At 43.2% G+C, this 18,822-nt stretch overlaps 1 protein-coding gene across 1 annotated transcript in view; it reads left to right on the top strand.

Annotated features, from left to right (window-relative positions):
• The first annotated feature begins 1,229 nt into the window (after window positions 1-1,229).
• CRADD (CASP2 and RIPK1 domain containing adaptor with death domain) overlaps window positions 1,230-18,822 on the top strand; it is a 77,426-nt gene continuing 59,833 nt past the window's right edge. Inside the window, exon 1 of the mRNA XM_009882597.1 lies at window positions 1,230-1,527. Within this exon, the coding sequence (XP_009880899.1) occupies window positions 1,230-1,527 (298 nt within the window). The remainder of the gene's footprint in view (window positions 1,528-18,822) is intronic.

Here is an 18,822-nt window from a genome sequence, read left to right as displayed (position 1 = left end):
TTTCTTACAAAAGCTTTGAAAATCTCTGCCTCTCCTCGTATCCTCACACTGAACAAAGTACAATTTCTGCAAGGTCTAGCTGTTCAAACAGCAGCTTCTAGTTTAATTATCAGAAACTCTCTTGGTAATTACACTCAACACCTGCTGCAGATTTTTGACTTCACTATTTAGTCATGAGACAGTATTTAATTGTATTACTCTGTCATTTTCCTTTTCAAGTGCCGTTAATGGGCCCAGGGATATGTTTGTCATTAAGGACTAGACTAGACATCTTGATTCGGTTCATAGGTCTGGCACGGACTCCCGATATGATCTTGGATGAGTTGCTTGGTCTCTCTGGACCTTGATTCCTCTTTTGTGGAGTGGCTATAAAATGCATCATTTCCAGCTTTTGTCTAGTCAGAGTATTAGTCAAGTGAAATGAAAGCTGGCAGAGGGCATGCGATTGCTTCCTGTGAACATATTAGAAGGGTAAATACCAGGGAAGGAAAAGAGCTACTTAAGCTAAAGATCAGTTTTGGCACAACAAATGCCTATAAATAGAAGGTAGATAAATTTGAGATGGAAATTTGAAGAAAGTTTCTCATCATCAGATCAGTCAAGTTCCAGAGCAGCCTTCCAGGATGAGTCAGGGGGAAGAACGACCTGGTGCATAAGGTACATTTCTACCCCTTCTAAAATTAAAATGCATCATGTAGGCCAAAGCTACCTGCTGACTCTGTCTCTGCCACTGCTGCCTGTCTGTTCTGTGTCTACCAGTTCTGCTGCTGCTTTTGCACTACTGCAGCAAAAGTGCTGCGACAGCAATAGTATCAGTGGCATTGGTAACAGAGGTCAGGCGTGACATCTCTCTAACTTTTTGGGGGTAGAGTCTCTTGAGGACTAGCAAATGCTCTAGCTGCCTTTAGCATGGACCTTGACCAGTTTGTAAGTGGGATTATTTGGCATGTTTTTTATTCCAGCAAAGGACTGGTCTTCGCAGTGCCAAAGGTTCTGTTCCTGTCTAATATTTCCCAGATATGGCTGCATTTTAGCTCGTGAGACAGTGAAATCTGAGCGGAAAGAAGATGGTGGGGATCATTAATAGTTTTCCCAGGTTGGTGATTCTGAGTTTGGCATTCTTTCTAAAGATTGCCAAGTATCAAACATCATTTCTGGACGTTAAAGGTTGAAGTATTTTAATCTTCACACATTTCCTTAACTCCTTTTCTCACGCTCTAGGTTGCCAGATGGATGCCAGAGACAAGCAGCTTTTACGCTCCCTGCGCCTGGAGCTCTGCACAGAGGTGCTGGTGGATGGAGTTGTTATTCAGTATCTCTACCAAGAAGGGATTCTCACGGACAGTCATGTTCAAGAAATAAAATCCCAAACTACCAGTCAGAGGAAAACCATGATGCTCCTTGATATTCTCCCCACCAGAGGACCCAAGGCTTTTGATGCGTTCTTGGATTCCTTACAGGAGTTCCCATGGGTTAAAGACAAGCTGATGATGAAACGTAAGGAAATGACAGTACAAGATCCTGCAGGTAAGGCCAGGGTTGTTATTGCTGATATTTTGTTCTCAAACTGGAATTTTGAAAGCATTGAATGTACCAGTAATTTCAAGTTATGCGTTGTGTAGATATGGAGCATGATGCCAACAAAAGGGGACAGCTTGGAATTCCTGGAAGTCAGCCAAACACCAGGAAGTACTGCAAAGTTTGGGGAATCATAGAGTTGTCTAGGTTGGAGGGGACCTTTAAGATCATCAAGTCCAACCATCAACTAATGCCAAAACCACCACTAAACCATGTCCCTAAGTACCACGTCTACCCGTCTTTTAGATACCTCCAGGGATGGCGACTCCACCACTTCCCTGGGCAGCCTGTTCTGATGTTTGATAACCCTGTCCGTGAAGAACTTTTTCCTAATATCCATCCTTAACCTCCCCTGGCGTAACTTGAAGCCATTTTGTCTTGTCCTGTCACTTGTAACTAGTGAGAAGAGGTCGAGCCCCAACTCTCTCTAATATCCATCCTTAACCTCCCCTGGCGTAACTTGAAGCCATTTTGTCTTGTCCTGTCACTTGTAACTAGTGAGAAGAGGTCGAGCCCCAACTCTCTACCTTTCAGGTAGTTGTAGAGAGTGATAAAGTTTCCCCTCAGCCTCCTTTTCTCCAGGCTAAACAACCCCAGTTCCCTCAGCTGCTCCTCATAAGACTTGTGCTCTAGACCCCTGACCAGCTTCATTGCCCTTCTCTGGATGTGTTTCAACACCTCTATGTCTTTCTTGTAGTGAGGGGCCCAAACCTGAACACAGTACTTGAGGTGGGGCCTCACCAGTGCCCAGAGTACAGGGGAACAATCACTTCCCTAGTACTGCTCACCACACTATTTCTGATACAGGCCAGGATGCTGTTGGCCTTCTTGGCCACCTGGGCACACCGCTGGCTCATATTCACCCAGCTGTCAACCAACACCCCCAGGTCCTTTTCCCCCGGGAAGCTTTCCAGCCACCCTTCCCCAGGCCTGTAGCGTTGCATGGGGTTGTTGTGACCCAAGTGCAGGACCCGGCACTTGGCCGTGTTGAACCTCATGCCATTGGCCTCAGCCTATTGATCCAGCCTGTCCAGATCCCTCTGTACAGCCATCCTACCATCAAGCAGGTTGACACTCCCACCCGACTTGGTGACATCTGCAAACTTACTGAGGGTGCACTCAATCCCCTTGTCCAGGTCATTGATAAAGATATTAAAGAGAACCAGCCCCAGTACTGAGCCCTGGGGAACACCACTCGTGACCAGCTGCCAACTGGATTTAACTCCATTCACCACCACTCTCTGGGCCCGGCCATCCAGATAGATTTTACCCAGCGAAGTGTACACCCATCCAAGCCATGAGCAGCCAGTTTCTCCAGGAGAATGCTGGGGGAAACAGTGTTGGAGGCTTTACGGAAGTCCAGGTAAACAACATCGACAGCTTTTCCCTCATCCAAGAAGCGGGTCACATTGTCGTAGAAGGAGATGAGGTCTGTCAAGCAGGACCTGCCTTTCATGAACCCATGCTGACTGGGCCTGATCACCTGGTTTTCCTGCATGTGCTGCATAATGGCACTCGGGATGATCTGCTCCATAAGCTTCCCTAGCACCAAGGTCAGACTGACTGGCCTGTAGTTCCCTGGATCCTCCTTCTGGCCCTTCTTGTTGTGGGCATCACATCTGCTGACCTCCAGTCAGCTGGGACTTCCCCATTCCAGGAGAATGCTGGGGGAAACAGTGTTGGAGGCTTTACGGAAGTCCAGGTAAACAACATCGACAGCTTTTCCCTCATCCAAGAAGCGGGTCACATTGTCGTAGAAGGAGATGAGGTCTGTCAAGCAGGACCTGCCTTTCATGAACCCACGCTGACTGGGCCTGATCACCTGGTTTTCCTGCATGTGCTGCATAATGGCTCTCGGGATGATCTGCTCCATAAGCTTCCCTAGCACCAAGGTCAGACTGACTGGCCTGTAGTTCCCTGGATCCTCCTTCTGGCCCTTCTTGTTGTGGGCATCACATCTGCTGACCTCCAGTCAGCTGGGACTTCCCCATTTAGCCAGGACTGCTCATAAATGATGGAAAGTGGCTTGGTGAGCACATCCGCCAGCACCCTCGGTACTGTCGGGTGGATCCCATCTGGCCCCATAGACTTGCGTATGTCTGGGTGCTAAAGCAGGTCACTCACCATTTCCCCATGGGTTATGGGGGCTTCATTCTGCTCCCCACCTCTGTCTACTACCACAGGGTACTCGGGGAACAACTGTCTTGCTGTTAAAAACTGAGGCAAAGAAGGTGTTAAGTACCTCAGCCTTTTCCTCATCCTTTGTCACTGTGTTTCCGCCCCTGTCTACTAAAGGGCAGAGATTGTCCTTAGTAATTTTGGCTAGCTACAGAACAGTCTCTTCACAATCCATACCCGATTATTGTTTGTTTTACGTGTGTTTTGCAGTGGTTTGTTTCTGGATTGTACATACTGACAGAATTTTCATTTACTTACTTTTATTGTGATTTTAATGTAATTTTGATTTAGTACCGTATGCTAATTTAGATTTATTCAGTTTATTATGTTTACTGGAGTGCAAACATCTAGGATCATTACTTCCAAAATTACTAGCCATTGCTTAATTTTGAAACAAATTTAGGAGCTAACTGATTTAGTGAGTGTTAGATAATCTTATTTAGTCAAATCTCTGGCTTTCTGACATTTAAAGGTACTTCTAAAACTAGTTTTCAGGACTCGGTGTTTGTTCAGAAGTGATTTCTTTACCAATCTGTACGTGCAGTTGTTGAGCTGTTTTGAAGTCAAGACGACTGCTTAAAATGCACGTTTCTTGCCCTAGATTTTGGCAGCATGCACTGGCTGCTAACTTCTCGTTACCAGCGACATAGTTCCCTCACTTGGGAACATCGTTTCCAAGCAGTCTGATTAACTTTTCTCCAAGCCGCCCGCCCCATTTAAGTTTGGTCATATGTATTTTGATGCACGTGACGTGATTTTTCCAGTGTCAGTGTGCTTTGCCTGAGACTGAAAGCCTGTGAAGATGGGTGACTAAGACCTGTTGGCCATCATGTGCACCTGCGTCCCAGTTAGCTGCACGTTCAGGAACGTTTTGTCAAGATGTGCTGGACAAATCTGACATTATCTGGCCTTAGGACATTTTAAATGGAATAGTCTGACAGCTTGTCTTTCTTTTGGGTCTCTGTGGAGGTTGCTTTATGCTTCCACGTAAATGGGTGAATAATTTTCAGAATTTGGGAAATAAACGTCCTGTGCTGCCCACAGGGGAAAACACTGCAAGTTCTCAGCACAATGCAAAGTTGCGGCATTGAGTGTGTTGGGAAAAGACCTTGCTCGCTGTTATGACAAATCCTGTCATGCTAATGCTCTTTATTTGCCTTACAAATCAGCCCGTTTCTTTGCTAATTGCTTGTTAAGCTGTTGAATAATCCTTACAGTTCCAAAAACTCACACACAGCTATCGAGTACAGTCAGGATCGTGTAGCTTGTTAGTAGGAAAATTCCTTCCGATTTTTGTTCTTTTGATTGTTTTGTGGATTGCTTGTTCCCGTTCTTGATCGATTGTGACTAACCTGCTGGGTTTATGCATACCAGGTTCTCCGGTTTCGAGTGGGCTGACTGTACTTGATAATGCTATTGCCAAATTTTGTGTGTAAATTAGAAAAGGCTTCCAGATTAGATCAAAGGTTACTGTTATTTTTACTGTGGCAATACAGAGTGTAAGAGGCAGATAGCCAAGTTTGTTTTAATATTTAGGCATGTTCTTTAGAAGCCAAAGAAAGAGAGCACCATCTGTGCCCTAATAAATGCTGAGTACACCCTGGAATGAATTGGAAACCGTGGCGGCATCATCAGTGCTGATTACATGCAAGAAAATGTGGTTTGGGATAAAAAGCCTCGCTTTGCATTCTAAACAACAAACTTGTAAGCTTTTGTCTCGGCAGAGTACTTGAGCATATGCTTGGCCTTAAGCATGGAAAAAGCCATTTGCTCTAATAAAACTATAAGCATACTTAAAATTAAATGTGTTCTTTAATGCCATGCTAGATAACTTAACTTCTGCCTTATTGGAAACAGTTCTTATAAGTGATGATTTGTCAGTGTCAATTTCTTTTAAAGAATCCATTTGTAGTGAAAAAAGCCTGCCACATACACAGTACCTTTTTGTACACCCTAAAACTTTTAAAATTGAAGTTGGTTTTATGGTCTCAGATTTTTAAATCTTTTTTTCCTTTGAATCCTGCATACTTATGGAAATCACATGCCTGCTGTTCACTTGTTTATGCTCAATTAAAATTCTTTTTACTCAAGCAAAATAGCCTCAGTTTTTGCAGATCTTTTGCAGGACTAAGGGCTGGTGTCAAGTTGTTCCTTGAAGGAAGGTTTTATTTTATAGTCTTTCACTTCTCACTGACTACATGTAGGATTTTTAAAGTCATTAAAAGTAGACTATTAGGTTTTCTCTATCTAGATGTAAAAACTGTGGCACATGCACAGTGATTTTTCTATGTAGGCCTTTGGATTATTGTGCATTTTGTTCAAAGAGATCAGGCTTTCTATCTTTGTTTCTGCTGAGAAAGATAGTTTGTTGGTTCTCAGTTAAAAAAAATAAATCACAACTGTAATTGTTAAGAAGCTTTTAATTTATTTTCTTCCTCCAGTAAAAAACAACCAAACCAACCTAACCAAACAAACAACGATTTCAGAAGGACAGAAATAAAAACATTTTTGGTGATGTAGTGTAAATAGGATCTGGTGGACCGAGCAGCTACAAAATGGAAACCAAAGTCTGAGACCTAAACTGACTGCCACTGACTCATCAGGAGCCTTTGGGAAAATTTTTCCAAGGCAATGGATTTATTGATTCCCAAGTTGTGTAATTCTGTGTAACGTTCATGGAGCAGCATAGAGCGTAACTGTAAATTGGCCCAGGATTCAACCCAGAGTATGCTGTTTGGCTGCTTGCAAATAAATGAACTTTAAAAGCTGTGGTATCCTGAGTTTTATTGCTGAACGTCACTTGACTTAAAAATAATAGTTCTGTATACTGTTATCTGCTGTAGTTCCAAGAAACACAGAAGACCCTAATCCTGCAGAGCACGAGGAATAGTTTTTCCATGGGAATCAGGAGGGCGATGTGCAGGCAGGTAGGGCTGCTTGCATCTGTATAATTGCAGCAGAGAGCGCCAAGATTCCTTCCCCTTGCTTGTATTCTTTATGCACAGGACAGCCTTTTGCCTAGGGTCACCTTTCTCCTTTGTCGTATGGATCTGTCAGGTGGCCACAGCTTTGGGAAAACCTTTTCTTAAGGCAGGGGAAGCATCATTGTAAAACCCCAAAATCTCAAGAAGAAAATTTAAAGTCGTGTGCTTTTGGACGTAAATGTTTATGACTTCAGTTGATTTAAAGATGATAGGGTGTCTTTATTGCTTGTGTAAGAACCTGTGATAAAGTAGCTCCGGCTGTGTAGAGTGGCATTGCAAGACTTAATCATTATAAACATCAACCACAGCATGAGTTCCTGGTTTTGAAAGTCAAAACTTCTGCCGTAGTAAGAGTTAACAAAAAAAAAAAAGTGGGTCTGTTTTGTTGGGAAAAGACTATTCTGTTTTTTCTGCCCTAGTTTGGATAACTTTATGCCTTTGTCAGGAACATAAATCTTCAACATAATATTATAATTCCTGTGAAAAACTACAGCTGTTGGCAACAGAGTTCCATTCTTTCTAAGAACAGTAAACAGTTACCCATTTTTTTTTTTCACTGAATAAAAATATATAAGCTTCGATGGCATTTGTTTATCAGAATGTTTTTCTAATCTCTCTCTGCTCAGGAATTTTTCTGCCCAAGTATTATATTTCTTTCTATACTATATATTGCTATAAAATTATTTACTTCTAAAAGTCTTAGTACTGCACCTCTTTGTAGTATAGATGGTTTCTCCATTCCACAGGAAATCACAGCATATTGAGAAAGAGAAAAGTCTGAGATACAGCGTTTGCCAAAGGAATCCTGCAGCAGCCGTTGCTATCTGGCAAATGTTAGTGAATTTGGGGAATGGAGTTACACAGAATCGCCTTGGGAAAGCTGTTCTCTCACAACTAAGCAAGGATGATTTTGTTGTTGTTGTGGTGGTGGTACCTAGTCAGCAGTCTGCATTAGGGTCCTGTTAGACTTGGGTGAGTTTTTTTGATTTGAACAGATTTTGGTGTGGTTGGGGTTTTTCCCTGGATGTGTGGGGAGCGTGTGTTCTTGTATAGCTATATAAAGCTTCATGTTGTGTAACACTTGGGTTAAGCATGCAAATACAAGACAAAGCAAAATATGTACTTCTGCTGAGAAAGTCATCCTTCTCTCCTTCCCCCCCCTAGCTTTCCCAAAGTCCTTTTTCTACAGCTGGGTTGTAGGTTTCTAAGAATTCTGATTCAAATGCGACAGCATTAGGACAAGGGGAAGTTTAACATCTTTTCTTACCTTTTGTTGGCTGCTTCCTGCCCTCTTCCTATCCTGCTTCCTCTCATGTGTAATGCAGTGAGGAAACAGCCTGGTCTCTTGCCTTTTCCATTTGGATGTCAGCTAGGAGAGCAGCTGATGAATTCCTTTTCTCTGTCTAAATGTTTTTTTTTCTTTCTTCTCTTTCCTTCTCCTCTCTTGTGTAGTCCAGTGGCAGAAGGGGGAGTTTCCTCCTGTGTTATGTCTGAAGGAATGGGATGGGCTTAGCAGCCTTGGCCGCACTGGCTAGACCTGCGGATGAAGGAATGCCCTTATGTCACATCCCAATGCCCGGAGGCTATAGAAAATGTTCTCTGGAGAGATTCAAAGGCATTCTAGTAGTAGAATTTCCCAAACTCTTTTCCACATTCCCATCTCCCCTGAAAATCGGGTGTTACTTTTACAGCTTTGGCTTTGTTCCTGACCGCAGAGAGATCTGTGAAGTCTGGCATTAAAGGTTTGTATGCATACTCAATATTAGCAGCATGCATCATGACACGGACAAGTAATCAACTTCCCTGGTTCTACAGAGCGTTCTGTGTATGTATTTTGGTTTTAATGTGTGTAAGATTTTTTCCTTTTTTTTTTTTTTTACAGTTGAAGGAATATTTGTTTTGTTGCTTTTTTTCTGTCTTAGTAAGCAGCTGTGTTTATGCCGCTTACATCTATGTTTTTCTCTTTGAGAAGCCTAAATCTTAGGCATTACTGTCAAGAACTATAGCATTTCCTGTCCAGTCTCAAACAGTTTCTTTCAGGTAAGTTAATGGAAAGATGTAACCATACTTGGTGTCATTCTCAGTAACACAAATATGTGAAGCTAATAATAATATAGATTTAATAAAACATATAGTCCCTGGAAACAGGAGAGGAGGAGCGAGTTCTGGCAAGAGAAGTGTTTGGGCCAGCTATGCCTGATCAACTACTCGTAGCCAGTGCCAGTAAGAGGAAGCAATGGGTAATTGGGATCGAGGACTCCCTGCTGTAGGTTTTCTGCTAACCAGACCTGAAGACTTCCAAAGTTTGCTGTTTCCCCAGGGACTGGATCCAGGCCATCACAGAGGTTGCCAAGGCCTGGCCAATCATCAGACTTTGCTACTTTCTCATGCGGACACTAGTAATACTTCAGAAGATTAAGGTCCCTCCCAACCTATTTTTTTTCTGTGATTCTGTAAGCTTGGCATCACACTCTGTGTGATTTCTTTCAGGTGAATCTAAACAGGAGAACATGCTCCAGGAGTTCACAGAGTCCATAGGACCAGACTAGAGCCAGTTAGAAGTGAAACCTTCCAACTGTATAGAGTCTGAACGCCAGATCCTTGGCATGATCTGTATCAGTCTATAGGTCCTCTCCGTTTGCTCTGTACGGCTTGCTGATGTAGACATAGCCTTTTCTGTACCGTGGATGTGGTAGTTTTGTCCATAAACACCTGCAGTCTTGGAATCCTTTCTTCCCAAAATTCTGTGTTCATATATACATATAGGTAGATGTGCATCGTATCAGGGATGTTGCTACATGCAAATAAACGCATTTTTTTTCTTTGCTTATTTAAGTATCTCTATTTCCCAGAGTTTATAGTACTGTTTCTGATCTTGGGGTATGTCCGTTCTAAATGGCTTACAGAGCTCACTACCTCTAGTTATCCATTTGACAAAATATCTTCTCTGTCCATTTTCTTCCTTAGCTTCCATCACAGTATGATAAAATCATATCTGTGTCTTGTATTTTCAAAACCATGCATAGCTGCAGTCCTCTGTGATCTTTGAGATCTTTTGTTAATTGCTGCCAGCTTCCCGCTGTTGGTCTCGTCTCAGGATGTGGCAAGGGAACCATTGAAAAAGCTTTGTACAGACAATAATAATTTTTTTCTAGAACAGACTGGAAACTTTCTTGTAAGGACCTGATCCTGCAGCTTGATAAAGCCAATTGTAAACATGAAAATGCAAGATGCAGTAGTTATTTTTGCATTATGTCATCAGTATAGGCATTCTGTTGATACTAATTAATGGCCCTTGTGGCCCATAGATATACACTAATATGTGCTCCAGAGTAACTTAGAGAACTGCCTACTTAAGACTGTGTAGACTTCTTCTCATTAAATTTTTCTTCATTAATATTTTCTTTCAGAGCTGGCCAGCTCTTCTTTTAGCACCTCCAGAATTGCCTTTTTAAAATGTTTGTTTAATTTTTGTATTCCCATTGCACGGGGAAATTCTATTGTCTTTCGTAAATTAAGTCTATGAATGCTGTTTTTTTTTTAAAAAAAAAACCCACAACCAAGCAGCTAACACACTCACCTTAGCTTGCATGGGTTGTGGAGGCTGAATAACCATCCAAAGTCAGGAAAAATGTTAACCAGTGTCTCACAGTGAAAGTTTGCCTCCAGTGAAACCAGAGGCCAGACTCCTGTTGACCAGAGCAGGACAAAGGTCTTGCCACTGATGACTGAATCACAGAATCACAGAATTTTCAGAGTTGGAAGGGACCTCTAGAGATCATCTAGCCCAACTTCCCTGCTAAAGCAGGATTGCCCAGAGCACATTACTCAGGACTGCAGCCAGGCGGGTCTTGAAAACCTCCAGAGAAGGGGACTCCACAACCTCCCTGGGCAGCCTGTATGTTCTCTCTGGTGAAGGAATGGGTGCTATGCTGTCTTCCCTACGCTGACATGGCAGCATGTCTCCACCTGCAAAGAAAAATAATTTCTGCAGCTGAAAAGCTATTACTAGTTCAGACTCCGCACTTCTTTTGCCTATTGACTAAGAATATCAACAGCAATGTGACTTATTTGTCACTGGGAGATGTCACTTGTATGGGAAAGGTCAGGAAGTTCCTCTAGGATACAATTAATTATGCATGGTTATTATATATTGAAGCACTCCCTGCATTGCCATACACAACTAAGCTTTCCTTCCAGATTTGTTTACAGTCACATATATGTTTATATAAATGGGAACTAGAGCACCCAAGTATCACTCAGAGTGATGCAGCTGTAGTTTATCTTGTTGGAAGATTTATGGGTTTGTGTACAAGGCTTTTTAAGGCAATTTTTATCTATTTGGCAATTGTCTGTGTAAACAGAAAACCAATCTTGTTGCTTCTTTTAGCTATTGGACCATTGTTCCAGTATAATGTCAGATTTTCTTTTTAAGTTTTCTTCCTGCCCTTGCTTTGTATGTGAATAGATTTGTGTTCCCTTATATATTGCTGTATTGGCAAGGAGTTGCCCACATGTTTTGACAAACACCTCTGCTGCAAACTGAAGGGAATCTTTGGTGTTTCTTCCAATCTACATTTAGAAAAGGAGCCGATTTGATTTATAGTATACAATTTGTGTGTGCAGGAAATAAGCATTAATGCATCGGGTCAAGGGGAATAAATTGCCATTAGTGCACCACTTCTTCTGTCAGCCTTCTTAATCTTCATGTTTCACCACCTTGCCTGGGATTTTCAAAAGGACTCATAGTTAACCCAAGCTCACCCAACCCTCCTCCCGTCAAGGTCAAGGGTAAGCTCCCCTTGGCTTTAAAGAAGGCAATTTTAGTCCCGTGCTGATGCTTTTGAAAATCTTGCCTTTCATTTCTAGTTAATATGTTGAGCTCTTTAATGAACGGCCTGCTTCAGTCTTTCTAATAAAAAAAATAAAATCTTTCTAATAAAACTTGTGCTATGGTTGAGTGAAAGGATTTTACACAGGTAAAGGCTCGACTGAGCCCCTTGCCAGCCCTGGGGGTCTCTGGCTGGCTCTGCTGGGAGGTAGGCTTCCTCCGCGGGCAGCTGGTGCTGCCTTTGAACAGGGGCGTAGGAATCCTCAGCAAAATAACTGTTGAGAAAGGAAAGCTGGAACGAAAAGCAAAACCAGTACTTTCTAGTATTTCTATGTGAAGAAAGTATTTCTTTAAATATGTTTTCATTTACTGTAGGCGATGGCTGTCTTTGCTCAGCTTTTCAAAGTGACAAGACATGTTCTTTATTCTTACTCCTCTTCTGTTTAATTAAAAAGTCATGTATTTCTCTGTGATCCGGTTCTGCCACATCCCACATGAGATTAGTTTCATCTTCATGCCCTTGAACAGTGATTGCTGCAGTTAGGGTTGCAAAACGCTCTCATCATCCCCGCGGTTCATGTGCTCATGCTGGATCTGATGAGTTCACCAGCAAAACGCTCATTTTAAAAGCAACGTCAGGTTATTGCTAGAAATGTTAGCTGGCTGTTTGCAGTAGAAATTAATTTATGATTCTTGGGCCATTCCTTTTGCAGGCACCTGGATCCAAAATGGGAATCATAGAATGGTTTAGGTTGGAAGGGACCTTGAAGATCATCTAGTTCCACCCCCCCTGCCATGGGCAGGGACACCTCCCACTAGACCAGGTTGCTCAAAGCCCCATCCAACCCGGCCTTGAACACCTCCAGGGATGGGGCATCCACAGCTTCTCTGGGCAACCTGTTCCAGTGCCTCACCACCCTCAGAGTGAATTTTTTTTTCTTGATGCCTAATCTAAATCTACCCTCTTCCAGTTTGAAGCCGTTACCCCCTGTCCTATCACTACATGCCCTTGTAAAAAGTCCCTCTCCAGCCTTTTTGTAGGCCCCCTTCAGGTACTGGAAGGCCGCAGTAAGGTCTCCCTGGAGCCTTCTCTTCTCCAGGCTGAACAACCCCAACTCTCTCAACCTGTCTTCATAGGAGAGGTGCTCCAGCCCTATGGTCATCTTCGTGGTCCTCCTCTGGACTTGCTCCGACAGGTCCATGTCCTTCTTGTGCCGAGGACTCCAAAGCTGGATGCAGTACTCCAGGTGGAGAGCAGAGTAGAGGCGCAGAATCACTTCCCTCAACCTGCTGGCCACACTTCTTTTGGTGCAGCCCAGGATGCGGTTGGCTTTCTGGGCTGCGAGCGTGCATTGCCGGCTCATGCTGAGCTTCTCATCCACCACCTTAGGGGAAGCCTTAAATCTTTTCCCACCGAGCTGCTGGCTGCAGCCAGGTCCCCGGGCACCACAGCTTTTGCTGTGGGAGCTCCCCGGGTGCTTCAAAGCCTGCTCTGGGCAGGTTCCAGGCTGCCTGCCTCTTGACAGAGCCAAGTGGCGTGGCGCCTCGCTCATGGCCAGTGTCGGGACATGCAGCCAGCCGGCGTTGGGACACGCAGCCAAGCCTTTCTCCAGCGATCTCGCCCGTGGAGCCGAATCCTGTGGGCGTTCGCAGTGCACACCTGTCAGATGGGGCTGCGTCCCTGCCAGCAGCTGGCAGTGAGGTGCAGCTCTTCGCGTGGAGTAGTTTAATATTAATATGACCCCACAGTGTAACAGGTAGGATACCAGCTTGTGACTTGACGTCTTAGACGCTTCCTAAGTGAGCGCATCTACAGTTTATATGAGCGGTGCCCCCTTAACTGTGTTTTATAAATCTTTGGCAGAGGCGTTGCTCCAAGAGAGAGCTCAAATCTTGAATTTTGACTGGAATAAAATCCTTCCCAGTAGTTGAAAGAAATGTATCGAAGTCCCAGAAAGAGATAAGATAGGGCTTGAGTTCCTCTGAGCCTTGTTTCATCTAGGCTAATTGAGGCACCTTCTAAGTTGGCACGCTAGCCTTTGTGAATCCCCTTCTCAATGCCCCTAACTTTCCCCAGAAATTTTGCATGGATTTTAGCAAGATAATTCAGACCTGTCCTGGGATGATAAACCTGTGTCTCTTCCTTTCTGAATCCGGGAGAATTGACCCTGTTACTGAGAGTCTTGTTTTCATTTGTCACTATTTGTTTATGTATTTAATTTATCCTAGTTCTCATATATACCAATGCTGTTGTATCTTTAAATTGCTCAACTAAGTGCGTGATCTTCCTTCTCCTATGCAAACTATAAATACATACACTTCACTTGTCCATTTGAAGTTGTAACCTATGTTAGGCATTTTTCAGCCTCCAGTATGATCGTGATCAATGGGTAGAATATAGGTAGGAAAGAAATGTGTGGTACCTGCTCAGCCCAAATGTTCACCCTTTTATTAGAAGGCTGTTACCATGCTTCTGTTTAGATAAAATTAAGTTGGCCAGCTGCTGGTGTGGCACTGCGTTGATCTGATCTCTTGCATGAGACGAAGACCTGAAAGGAGCTCCTCAGTCTTCAGAAGGTGGTCATCTTAAATGGTGTCCATATCCCAATTAAAGGAAACATGTGCGTAGCTAAAGTTTAATTGGAATAGCGAGTTAAGAGGCCTGAACTAAGATATTTTTATTGTCAAACTCAACATGCAGACGTTTGTTTGTGTGACTGTATGCATGTTAGCATGCTCATTGGCCTCAGTTGGATTACTTGTGCCTAAACTTACTTTAATTATCCACAGGATCGGGGCATAATGTATAAATGGAATCTGTAGGAGTGAAAGCAACTATGTTTCCACTGAAGGCTGCACAAGGAGTCCAGGGGGATATTACAGGGTTGTATGCATCTTGTTTGGGTTCTGTTAGATTTTTTCTTTTGTTTTTCGATTTGTAACCTATAGTAGCATAAAGAAGAAACATCAAGTCCTTTAGAGAAAAAGTGAATCTCAGTAGTGTGGTGCCTTTCCATTCAGAGTAATATCAGGAAGAATTGGAGTGTAAACCTTGCTGTTCGCTTGAGTTTCATGCTCTAGCCTGCTGCATGACAAGGCATTTTCCTGGCTAATGCTGGTCAGAGGCATTTCCTAGTGTGATTATATGTCCACTGCAGTGTTCATTTTGCCTCTTGCCTACATGCACCCTCTTACAAAATTCGTGGCATACCAGGCTCTGGTTTAGAAGATTTCTTCCCGTTTGTGTTATGAAGCCAGATAAGAAGGGAACTGTGATTTACAGCCATGAATTTGATTTAGAATCACAGAATCACAGAATCATTTAGGTTGGAAAAGACCTTTAAGGTCATCGAGTCCAACCGCAAATTTAACAGCTTTCACTTCCACTGCTCAGTAGCCCATGCACTTGGTAAAATTCCTCCTGTAGCCCTCCTGATAGTGTCCCCCAAGATGAAGTTCACCGTTGTACACTTCTTCAGCTTGGTTTTTCAACTTAAGCATTCTTTTGTTGAAAACTATTAAATATTGGATGAGTTTTGTCCGTAAAGCTGCAGAGGTCTAAGTTAAGGAAATACACAGGATGTCCCTGTCTTGATACTGCTTTCATGCCAACTGATTCCTCCTGGTGTGAATCGAGGAAGGGTTATGAATTACTTGTGCGGGATACAGCATTACTAGTGCTTCTTGTACTAAATAATATGCTGCCCAGTTAAAATTGCAAACCCTCCGGTTTATGTACAGACAGACACTATTTTTTCTGTGTGCTGTCCTTACCGTGTAGGTTCATTCTGGGAAACAGTCATCATGTCAGCAACATTGTCTGAGACGTACAGATCCAGACAAGTCTGGAGCTCTTCAGACTTCATCGCTGTCTTGCATTACTGCCTGTAGGGTAATTATGAACTCTTCCACACGAGGCTGGAGCACACCAGAAGTCCTGGAATTGGGGATCTAATAACTGTTAATCCTGGAGCATCAGAGTGGGCACGCAGTCCCAAAGTGTGCCTGTTCCTGGTGGGGAGGGGGAGGTGGTAACAGATTCTGTACTGCCAGGCATTAATTAGGCTTCTGACTTGGCACCAGATAACAGTTGTACGCCTCTAGGGTTTGCACTGATAAACAAAGTTCTTTTCTCCTATTCTATGCCATAAGTGTGGCTTTTTGCCTTTTTTGTTGCTCAGTTCGTGTTGACTGTACAAGTTGTAGCCCTTTTTCCTCCCATAGAGCTACCACCATTTAGTTACTCAGATTGCTAATTTAATCTTGTGCAAGAAATCAAGAAAAGCACTTGTATAGTCATATTATTAGTGAAGAGTTACTCTCTGAATGGATTAAGTCCTTCGGTTTATTGAGTAAGCTAATACAGGAGCAGGGTATAAAATCCCCTAGAAAGCCACTTGTGATCCCATACCCCTTCCATGTACGCCCAATTCTAAATGGCTCTCTTTCTCCTTATCTGGTTCCAGTCATCTCTGAGCCACAACTTTTGAGCCTTTTCCCCATTCTGGATGGCTTTTTCCTTCTCAGTTTACTATTTCCATGTGCATAACCCTTTCACAGATCAGTTAACATTATAAAATGTAGTTGATTTAATTGAGATGCAAAGCACATTGGTCATACATACCAGAGAAGAGTTTAATAGCATTTCTGTGAACAAACCAAACGTCATTGTATTGCATCTTCTTTAAAGACCTAAAAGCAAAGTTATTACTTGGACCTTTCTCTAGGATTTCATGTTCTTCCTTTGTCAGGTTGTTTGGAGTGGGTACGTCCTTTCTTTTCAGCTTCTGAGTCCAATGGTATCACAAGGCTAAAAAAAATGTCATTGGCACATAGAGTATATAAAGTATGAAGAATTGACTGCTTTGCCTCACCATAGGGAACTGCTGTGGGTTATCTGCATGCTTATTTTCTGCATGACACTGAAATTGAGTGTTGCATTTGGGTTTTTGGATATAATTTCTTCCTTGTGTTAAAAATTGTCAACACCAAAATGACCTGGAAGTATCCTCCTTCTACAAAAGCTGTTCATCTTTCTTTTGCAGTGGTAACATTCATGCTTGCCATCATGGTCTTTTATCTTTTCCAGGTTGTAATATATGTTATAAATTCTAATGTGCAGTTGTGATTACTGCTTTGTCCTTGAATCATTGCAGCTGTGTAGCAGACGCCCACTGATTCCTGACCACAGCTGTTGGGCTTACTCCGCATACTATGTTTTATAGATTTCCTCACCCTGTTTTTGAAAAAGGGGCTTTCTCAAGACTTAATCATAGTCCTATCCTATCCTTGCACAGCCTACATTGCAAACTTAATAGTGTTCTTTGCCTTGCCTTTGAGCTGTAGGGGCATATAGGCTTTGATGGTTTTTTTTCCACCTGTGGGATCCTTTATGGTATGAGTAATATTACTTCTCCTATAATAGTCTTGCAGTTGCTCAGAAAACTTTCTTACTCATGAAGCTTTAGCTGTAAAAGGAGAGATGCCTGAGGTTTTGTTCAGCGTTTCTGTAATATAGCCACTGGGATGAGAGATGATGAAAGGACAGCCGTGCTGGGTCTGTCTTGCTCAATATAACCACCACGTCAAGGAACTCACCATTAACCTTTGCCAGGCTCTTATCAAGCTGGACACCCACAGCACCATGAGAAGGAAGCTTGACTGGGGGAATCCCAGTAGGGTAGGACCTCTTTCCACTCCCTTTTGCTGTTCTGTCTCCTGACAGAGAGGTGCCAGGTGGCACCTTCTGGTTTCTTACATATCTTTGGGAAATGGTGTCAGGGATGCCTTGTTTGAGGCTCTCCTTTGGCCCTCTGTTTTTACATTTTTTGAACCTCTTGGCCCTCAAGCCTCTCTTTTTTCCTTGATTGTCACAAGCAGTCATTTTGCTTGATTTCCCCACATCCAGCCCTGTGATGCCTCTCCCAGGTAGGAAAGCCAGTCAGGACAGTGGTCTAGGAATCACAGAATCACAGAATGGTCAGGGTTGGAAGGGACCTCAGAAGATCATCTAGTCCAACGCCCCTGCCAGAGCAGGGTCACCTACAGCAGGTTGCACAGGATGGCATCCAGGCGGGTTTTGAATGTCTCCAGAGTGGGACACTCCACAACCTCTCTGGGCAGCCTGTTCCAGTGCTCTACCACCCTCAAAGTAAAGAAGTTCCTCCTCATGTTTAGATGGAACTTCTATGTTCAAGTTTGTGCCCATTACCTCTTGTCTTATCACTGGGCACCACTGAAAAAAGACCGTTCCCATCCACCCAGCACCCTCCCTGTAATTATTTATAAGTATTGATAAGATCCCCTCTCAGTCTTCTTTTCTCTAGACTAAAAAGACCCAAGTCCCTCAGCCTTTCCTCATAAGAGAGATGCTCCAATCCCCTAATCATCTTCATAGCCCTTTGCTGTACCCTCTCCAGCAGTTCCCTGTCCTTCTTGAACTGGGGAGCCCAGAACTGGACACAATACTCCAGATGTGGCCTCACCAGGGCAGAGTAGAGGGGGAGACTAACCTTCCTCAACCTGCTGGCCACACTCTTCTTGATGCACCCCAGGATGCTATTGGCCTTCTTGGATAGAATAAGCTGAGAGTGGGCATTTAATCCCAGGATTTTCAGTGACTGCCTTTTTAGGCACAGGTTTTAGTACTCAGTTTGAGTTTTTTATTTGTCTGGAGGCAGCAAATCAAAGTGCTGTCTTTTAACACCACAGTCATCATTATTTTCATGCAAAGTGATAATACAACACATACCTGAAGAAAGTGCATATGCCATGTCTGGAACACCAAAATGAATTACCTCAGACGTAGAGGCAGAAGGCAATCACTCAAAACAAGGTACGATTTAGGATCAAGATTCGGGAAATGCGCTATTAGATAATCTTCCCCCACCATTCCAGGTTTATAAAATAAGTATTGGCATCTGCACGCAAAGGTGGTTGCTTTAGGAATGCCAAAGAGGATGTAGCTATTTGACAGAACTACAACCAATTCTGCGCTTGTTTTTGCCTACAGGTTATGAGAAAGTGTTGAGAGCTGTTCTCAGCTTTGAGTGGGTCTCCCTGTTTGGTAGCTTGAATTCAGAATATACATACATACCTAAGCAGTTTATTTCCTACGGGAAATGAATGTTTAAGCAGCTGAAAAGAGGTTGTTCAAGAGAATTGCTGCTTCTGGCAGACCGTGATTCTCTTACCTTGTGGCGTACCCAGGCTGGCCATGAACCTTTAGCCTTGGGAAGAAAAAACAGCTGA

The sequence above is a fragment of the Charadrius vociferus genome, unplaced genomic scaffold (genome assembly GCF_000708025.1).
Source record: "Charadrius vociferus isolate BGI_N301 unplaced genomic scaffold, ASM70802v2 scaffold72, whole genome shotgun sequence".
NCBI classification, from domain to species: Eukaryota; Metazoa; Chordata; class Aves; order Charadriiformes; family Charadriidae; genus Charadrius; species Charadrius vociferus.
The sequence above is the reverse complement of the archived record's forward strand: the minus strand, read 5'-3'. Positions and strand labels throughout refer to the sequence as shown.